Source organism: Branchiostoma belcheri, unplaced genomic scaffold, assembly GCF_001625305.1.
Source record: "Branchiostoma belcheri isolate BF01 breed outbred unplaced genomic scaffold, Haploidv18h27 scaffold64, whole genome shotgun sequence".
In the NCBI taxonomy this organism is placed as follows: Eukaryota; Metazoa; Chordata; class Leptocardii; order Amphioxiformes; family Branchiostomatidae; genus Branchiostoma; species Branchiostoma belcheri.
In genome coordinates this window covers 299,261-308,207 of record NW_017804287.1, presented here as the reverse complement: position 1 = coordinate 308,207, position 8,947 = coordinate 299,261, and the positions used below count along the sequence as shown (strand labels likewise).

Genomic DNA, 8,947 nt, shown 5'->3' with positions numbered 1-8,947 from the left:
TACTGTAGCAGACGCCCTGTGGTGTTGGGTTACAATATGTAGCAGAACCGAGTACGTTGGAGAGCCTATTCACCATACATTTGAATTGTATTTGCTTTCCAATTATTTACCTTATATTTCTTACTTTATAATGTATTGCGCGTTATGTCGAATTTGATTTTCACAACAGTTTTTGGAACGGGCTGAATAAGAATAAAGGTCTTGTTCGTCATAAAAAGCTTTGTGTTCAATTAATTTATTTCAACAATAACATTCATAATCACTTTGATATATTTTTTTTCCTTTTTCTTTCTTCTTTTCCTTCTTCGCGCCCTTCAAGTTAACCCCATTAATTTCCTGACCCATGACATTTGGTCCTCTTGTCATTCTGCCTGTCAATCACCCAGCCACCGACCCACGTGCTGTCAAAGTACTCTGGCCAAACAGGCAAACAAACCCACACCTTAGCTACAGAAAATAATATTTCCATACGTATTCAAGCTTGGACATAATTCATATACGCATGATGTCCTTGCCGTATGAAAAGTAACAACTGTATTAAAGCTCCCCACGTCACAATGGTACGATCCAAGATGGCGGTGTCCGAGAGAGGTCACCACCGGAACGTGCCGGGCTATGCCGACAGTTTCTGGTTCAAATACGTCCTGTCGGTCATCGCCGCCGGAGTAGCAGAGACAGGTAACACTCTACACACATATGAGAAGTTATAAAAGCCACACGAGCACGAGAACCATGTAAAACAAGTGGGTAAATATTTGGTAAGAAGCGAAGGGGGAGGGGCGGGCTTAACTTTTAGTGCTGAGGCGGACTCAGTTTATTTTCATACAATACAAAACTATATCCTGTATAAAATATGAAAGTATGGTATTGAAATAGTAATCTTTCTTTGTACGTGGTTGACAGGGGACTAATTTAGAGACACACTGCGTGTAAAAAGCGTTTTGTTGTTAAAAGGGGTCATTGACCGCTAGTGACCTTTAGTGGGGAAATTGGGTCAGTGACACACTTAAATTTTGTTAATGACTTTCAGGTACGGAAGTATTGTTTTTGGTGGCCGCGCTCTGGATTTGTTTGTAACCCGTATTTTTTGGACAACTTTGACTAAAATCTCGAAAAAAAGAGAGAGTGACCTACGAACTGACTCAATTTTTTTTCAGGAACATAATTCGATATTAAAACAGCATAAGTTTTTCTATACCTTAATTAGCTCATGTACATGTTTATTTGTATATGTTTGACTACAGTGACCTACCCACTAGACCTGACCAAGACCAGACTACAGATCCAAGGAGAACTGTCCAAACAGTCTAAACACAAGGTGCCTTACAGGGGGATGCTACAAACAGCTCTTGGTGTAGGTGGGTATATATAGTATATATACATGTATGTAGTACTGCAATATATACATGTATGTAGTACAACAACACCTATGCTGAAGTGCAATGTGAACCAGTCAGAATTGCCCTGAGGAAGGTGACAGACGGTCACTGAAACGTTGGCTGAATAAAAGACTTGGTTGTGTGAAAAGAGTCTCTTTACTCATGTATACTGTATACTGGTACAGGTATTGTCTACCTGGCTTACAAATAGCATGGAATGAAGACTGCAAAGGCCATACAAACTCCTGCTAGGGCTGTTCCTAATACATGTACTAGTAATTGAAGCAAGGCTACTTAACAGAAGTGTTGTTTTGGGTGGCTGTGCTGTGGGTTTGTGTCTGTTTGGGGGGCAAAGCTACAGGCAGAATGACAGCAGATCAAAAGGTCAGACACAGGAAATGGGGTGAACTTAAAGGTCAAGAAAATTCCAAATACTTCACAGAGGTCTGAAATGTCCAATTTTTTTGTACCATTTTGCCAGCTCGTGAAGAAGGGGTACTAAAGCTATGGCAGGGACTCACACCAGCAGTACAGAGGCATGTGGGTAAGTACAGCATCTTTATCTGTAAACCTTGCAGAAAAGTCTTGTGTTATCATTTACATGTATGAGAATCTCTACTGGCAGAATCAGGGATTCTACCAGATCCCAGTCTCTGCCCTGACACATACATGTAATATGATATTCCATTTCTGAGCCAAACTAATGTCTCGCTTTTAAAGAGGTGGCCTCAAAAGTCAAATGTCAGTGGAAAATTTGGTGACCTTGTTCAGAAAATTACTTGCCTCTGGCTGTTTAATACATCAAACAGGAAATGTTGTCACTTACTAGTAACCATATGGGGATGCAATAAGAAATTGTAGTTTTAGGCAGTTAAAGCACTTTTAAGTAAGAGTAAAGAGGCCCTTAAAGCAATGGTGCACTCTAGAAATAAGTGTCATGTTTCTTCAGATATTATTTGTCTGCATTCAACATATTTTTCTGCCCGGAGGCAGTTTCTATAATTTGCCATTGCTGTAAAGGTATTCATTCATACTTAAAAGTGCCTTTCTAGCCTCAAACTACAATTTGTTGAGGGCAATCCTTCCATTGCTGCACCATCCATAATACTATTTCATGTTTAAATCAGCCGTAGAATGTGTTATCAGCCGTAGAGCATGTCAAATTTGCTACCCAATTTATTGCACACATTTGACTTTGAAGAGCGTCTTCTTTCTAAAAGCATTAAGCAGACCATTTATTTAAACTTCATGTAGTGTCATCATATTGTATTTTTGCCTTAGGGCGATATGTTGATACATTGTCAATGGTTTGATGCCTGAAGGGATTAATTAGGAAATATCTTTGACTTAAAAGTGGGTACCTAAATTGGAAGACTGTTGAATGTATATTATTTAATATCTTCTTGTTGACAGGACGTTATTCTTAAAGCTGATTATTTTCTTGGTAAAAACTGAACATGAAAATTGTGATGAAGTTATAAACTGGGTAACTTAAGTGTGAATATTCTTCAAGTCCCGCATTGTGAAATGGAGCATGTTGTTTCAAATCAATTCTTTTAAACTGAAAAAAAGATGAAAAATGAGAGCACAGTGCCCCTATTTCTTATATATCAGCTAGAAAAAAAACTGCATTTAGCACTTCAGAATTATGATTATACATACTAGTACATTATGAGTTACTTTGTTTATTTGTGTTGTTCCAGTATATTCAGGCTGCCGTATGGGTGCGTATGAGTGGATCCGAGACAACGTACTGGGGAGGGAACCAGACGGATCCTTTCCTGTATGGTGAGATATTTTCATAATATCTACTTCATATATCTTCCTATTTTACACCCATTTTAAACCAAGCAAAAAAAACTGTGTTGCCTTAATTGGTTTTTCCCTTAAGACATTTGTGTGAAATTGTGTCACATGGAGGAAGTAGTAATGAGAAGACAACTTAATTCCACTTTTGACAAATCCGAAAAAGAGAGCAGAGACCCTGTAGAATATACATGTATACATAGCACAGCAATGGAACACTTATTCCTTGTATCTAGCTTAGTGAATTTGGCCCATGTAGGGTGTGAAGATGCAATCAAATTCATTGTCATTGTCTATTTCCCCCCTACAGGAAGGCAGTATGTGGAGGGCTGGTAGCTGGTTCCCTGGGACAGTTTATTGCCAGCCCCACAGACCTTGTGAAAGTACAGATGCAGATGGAGGGAAGGAGAATATTAGAGGGCAAACCTGCAAGGTACGACCAGGTGCTGACACAAGGGGGTTACGTGACTATTTTGTCCAATCAGGATGCTAGGATTTCATAGTGTAAAGGAGTATAAAGTTTGCCTGAGTTTACTGTCTTTCTTTTATTACTTAAATCACTTTTTCTTTGTTGGAACAGAAATGAGAACATTTTGAAGGTTATTACTGTAATTTCCAATAGAAGAAATTGGACGGATCCAAATTTTTGACTGTGGATTGCTCATTCCTTGACAAAGACTTAAATTGTACAGTCAAAAATTTGGGTAGGCCCAATTTCTTGTGTTGGAAATTACAGTTTAAACCTGCTTCTTATGACTTCTACCAACACAGATGAACTTTTAAGATAAGAAATGAGAACATCTTCTCAATGAGAAAAAAATTCTAAGGTCTCCACTCAGATAAGACAAAATCCTTATGTTCACTGGTTTATTGGTTCAACCCCCAGACAACTAGGGTTAGCAGGTTTTTGCTAGGGTTGGTCGAGTAATCAGAAAGACAACATTTGTTTCTAGGCCTTACTTCACACAACATTAGTCGCTAATAGAGCAATGAGAAGAAAAATCCTCATCCCAAATCCCCCTCACACCTTTGGTAAATGTCATCTGTTTCTGGTGCCCCCAGGCTAAACAGGCAGACTTAATATATACATGTAGTCCTTGAGACAAATCAGGTCTATTTTGCCTTGGGTTGGAATTTGGCTGCCTCCTGTATGTATTGGAAAACATGTTTGCTATAATATAGTCTGCATGTGGACTCAAGAGTTTTGTTAAAGAAGAATAAGTTGTGAATTTTTGCTGAATTTTTGAGTCTGTATCAATTTGTTATTCAGACTTTTTATATTGATTTTGTTGTTGATTTTAAGAACCATACTTGTATTTTGTAATGATCAAGCCAAACCCTACTTCATGCAACCCATGCAAGCCCATTCATTCCAACCTTGCCAAGTCCAACCCAACCTGTACCCAAACCAATCCAACCTTGTCCAGGTCAACCTAAACTCAACAGAATGCAACCTTGTCTAATCCAACTCAATGTAACCAACCCAAGCCAGCCAAATCTTGCCTAGTTCAATCTAATCCAACCCTGTCCAGTCCAACTCAACTCAACACAACCAGCCTAACCCAACCCAACATTGTCCAGCACTGCTCTGCTATTCAATGGGGCATAATTGTCCTCTTCCTTTGCAGAAAATAGATACAGTTATGATCAATGCTGTCTTGCAGCTAGGATTATGTTTAACAACCTCTTTTCTCAGAACTCGGTCATTATTCTTAATGGTCAACTTCCAGGACCCCAGGCCCTTAGAGTATTTTACACCCACTTCACGTTGCCAAACCAGTAGTATGAAGTAATAGGAAGACCAAACAGGTTGGAACACTGACAGTGTGTTATCTTATCTCTCAAATACAGGAGGGGACATCAGTTTGCATGGGCAGGGGATTGCAATGTACAATATTTGTTTGGCACTGTGGTAGAAATATTTTTTCAGCATTCAGCAAAATTGCAGAATGTGTGCAAATTTTGTTGTACCATTCAGAAATACTTTCTGCAAAATTAATATAGTCACTCTTAAGTAACCACTGTATGGTGTACTTGTCATGAGGATATGGCAAATTGTGACCTTTAATTTTTGCAGTATTTAACAAGTAAGGTCAGGTAAACATCAGAAATACCTGCATAGCTCCAATTTTACCTGCATATGCAGGTGGTATTTCCAGCCCTGGCTAATAAATGAGGAGAATTTGCACAGCACCCTAAGGGCAATCAGCTATGGTTATTGTATTTTTCATTTTGTTAAATTAGATATACAAGTTTGTAAACCAAAATTGCTGCAAAAGACGGAATCTGTTGGTTTCGGACAGTATATGCACACATTCATGAAGACACTCTGTCATCATAAGCCGTATCGTTATCAGTAGCAATTGTCCTAATGAGCCTGAGACTCACCTGCTGGCAGATATTAGTTTGACAGTTTTCTGCAACTCCTGAGATGACTCATTAGGCCTATGAAAAAAAATGTTGTGTTTCCAGGTTCTGTCATGAAAAAAATAGGGTCAGTGGTTAGGGATTCTCTTTTTTTCTTTTATTTATTTATTTTTTGTTTTGTTTTAGAGTTTGGCTGATAAAATGACCAAACATGACATGACAAATGACATGACAAATACATTTAACAAATTTTTGCCAGCGGCGGACCAAAAAAATAAACTAGATTGGTCGTTTTTTTGCCATGGTTAGTCAGAAAATCCAACTGTATATTAGGTGTCTACTATGTACAATTAGCTCTATACAGATAGTGTGGACTAAAAAATGGGGGTATTTCAGGACACTTCAACCAGAGCTGTATCTGGACATATTTGCATAATTAGGCCATACTTCGTAATGAGGCCATTAATTTTTCCACCAAAGAAAACCTACACAGTATATCAATGTTATAATTTTGTGTGTTTATGATGTATAACAAAGTATCATAAAAACTTAACCATTTGATCAATCAGTCATTACGGTATTTAGAGACAGTGTTTTTTTACATGGCAGGGTACGAGGGACGTGGCACGCTTTTACGAAAATCTTGGCGGAGGGCGGAATCCGTGGCCTGTGGAAAGGATGGGTGCCAAACGTACAGCGCGCTGCCCTGGTCAACATGGGAGGTAAGACCGATTGGTACAAGTTAAAACATGCCCCTATGGTGTTTAGTCGAGGGCTATATATATGCAGTGTTCGAAATACCTGTCTGCAGTCTGCAATCTGCAGATAGATTTTCAAGATTGCAGAAGACAAATTTATACAATCTGCAATTTTGCAGCAGGAGAAATTGGCACTTGGGATTTGGTGCTCTTGGCCCCAAGGACAGACAACACTTAAGCTCCTGTTCTGAAACAGCAGGAGCTTCTTCACTAATTTGCATCAACCTTGTCTTGACTTATCCTTTTGGACTTCCAAAAATTTGTCTTCACTAATTTGCATATGAATCAATAGTTCATGCTTATATACCTGCAAGATTGTAGTATGGAGGCTTGTGTATTTGCAGAAAGTATTTCCAAATTGCAGAACAAAATTTTGACTCTTCTGCAATATTGCAGAGCACTGAAAAAAAGTATTTCGACCACTGATATGGGTCAAGTTCTGTGATGGAGAGGTCAGAGTTTCGAGTCCCACATCAGCACATTCTGGAGAAATGGGTTGCAAGCATCATTTGGAGGGGCTGTAAGCCCAAATTGCATCTAGTACACTACCAAAAGTGCTTTTTCTTGTTTTTCTTATTTTCTCATGGGAAGAAAATTTTTCTTTGGGGGAGAATAATAAGAAAAAAATAAGAAAAAAATAAATTTTCTGTATACCTACATTCTTGCACCAAGAACAATTTTCTCATTTTTCTTGAGTGGAGATAATTTTTCTAAAATAGGCTTCTTTAAATCTTGATTTTTCTTTGGTGAAGAAATATTTCTAGAGGAGATTCTAACTTACAAGATTAGAATTCTTGTAATCTTGAAATTTCTTTAGTAAAGACAATATTTCTAGGGAAGGTTCTAAGTTACAAGATTAAAATTCTTTTAATCTTAAAATTCCCTCAGAATTAGTTAAATTTTCTTATTTAATCTCCATGGAAGATTTCTTTCTTACCTGATATCAAAGTGGTCAGATTTAAGATTTTTTTTCTTGTGTTTGTCAAAAAAATTTCTAGTTCATGTTACCGAGAATGATTGAAAAGGGCCATTCTTGTTTTTCTTAGCAATGTTTAAGAAAATACAAGAATGGTTCTTGTCTTTCTTGGGAAACACTGATTGAAAAAGCAAGAAATTTGATTATCGAAATCTATTATTAGAATAAAGCTCTGCTTAGTGTTTCTTTCTTAAGGTTTCTTGTTTTTCTTGACTAGAAAGCTTAAGAAAGATCATTCTTGTTTTTCTTGGCAACATTTAAGAAAATACAAGAATTAAGTTCTTATCTTTCTTGACAAATACTGATAGGAAAAAAAAAACAAGAAAGTCTAATATAAAATTGATCTTTGATTAGGCTGAAGATATGGCTAGTATTATATTCTTAAACATTCTTGATTTTCTTCCCTAGAAAGTTTAAGAAAGACCATTCTTGTTTTTCTTAGCGACATTTAAGAAAATACCAGAAAGTTTAAGAAAGATGATTCTTATTTTGCCTGGTAATGTTCAAGATGATGTAAGAACTTTTTTCTAGTTTTTTCTTGTCATGTGACCTTTTCTAAACCCCTGATTGGTTGATTCAAATCCCAGAATGCAGTTAGGGGGTTTTGAACATAAGTCAGATGTGGGAGCCGCGCTGGTTACTTATTTTTGTCAGTTACTGACTCATGTCAGATTTAAAGTCAAAATGAAATCAAAAAGGACCTTGTGTACATGTGAAGCAATGGTGATCGTGGTCAGCTTGCTGAAGAAACCAACTTTGCAACAGAAAAAGCATGAAACCAAACAGATTGAAGGTAAGTGCGCCCCCCTCCCCACCTATAAGATCTGTTGACATTGTTTTTAGACTTCATAGCCCAAATATTGTTACAACGCCATTGGGGTTGATTTCAAAGTCAAATCATATATCTCTGGTGTATTGTATAGTAAAGTTTATTACAGTGCTTTATGATATAATTCTAAATTGTTTACTCCAAGTAATAAAAATAGTATTTTAGCATCCTCTTTTGACTTGTTGCCTTCAGTGCTCGCATGCAAACTAACACAGGTCTTTCTTGTTGTTTTTCAGGTTTCCAAAGGGTGTGACTTTGCCAATTCTATAATGCGAAAACTGCAGTTTTTGCTGAATATGCTTCTGATCAGAATGTAATACGATCTGTATTCTGAAATCATAATGGCTTGTTAGTTACATCGTATAATATTTTGAAAGTTACTGTTAAACTGTTTCCATTCCAAGAATGTTGATGGACTGATTTTATATTTTTAATTAGATACATTGTACAAAAATCAATGTGATAATAAACATCTCTATACTGTCCAAATGCTTTTCAAAATAACATTTTGTTGCTATACATTATTGTCTGTTTTATATTTAGGTAGCACTATATACATTGTATTTCTTTTCTTGTGTACAGAATGGTTTTCTTGCTACAAGAACAGTTAGCTCATAGTTCAAGAAATCTTTTCTTGTGTACAGAATGGTTTTCTTGCCACAAGAAGAGTTAGATCTTAGTTCAAGAAATCTTTTCTTGTGTACAGAATTGTTTTCTAGAAAACTTAGAAATTCTTACTGCAAGAATAATATTCTAAGGATATTTAGTTCAAGATACATAAGAAAAGAAATCTTACCACAAGAAAAATATGCTAAAATGCAGTTTCTTGAAA

General features: G+C 36.8%; 1 protein-coding gene across 1 annotated transcript in view; it reads left to right on the top strand.

Annotated features, from left to right (window-relative positions):
- The first annotated feature begins 570 nt into the window (after positions 1–570).
- Positions 571–8,947, top strand: part of LOC109483459 (mitochondrial uncoupling protein 4-like) — a 22,520-nt gene continuing 14,143 nt past the window's right edge. Inside the window, exons 1-6 of the mRNA XM_019786502.1 lie at positions 571–678; positions 1,245–1,358; positions 1,861–1,923; positions 3,083–3,167; positions 3,496–3,618; positions 6,162–6,274. Coding sequence (XP_019642061.1) covers positions 573–678; positions 1,245–1,358; positions 1,861–1,923; positions 3,083–3,167; positions 3,496–3,618; positions 6,162–6,274 — 604 coding nt within the window. The 5' untranslated portion in view covers positions 571–572. The remainder of the gene's footprint in view (positions 679–1,244; positions 1,359–1,860; positions 1,924–3,082; positions 3,168–3,495; positions 3,619–6,161; positions 6,275–8,947) is intronic.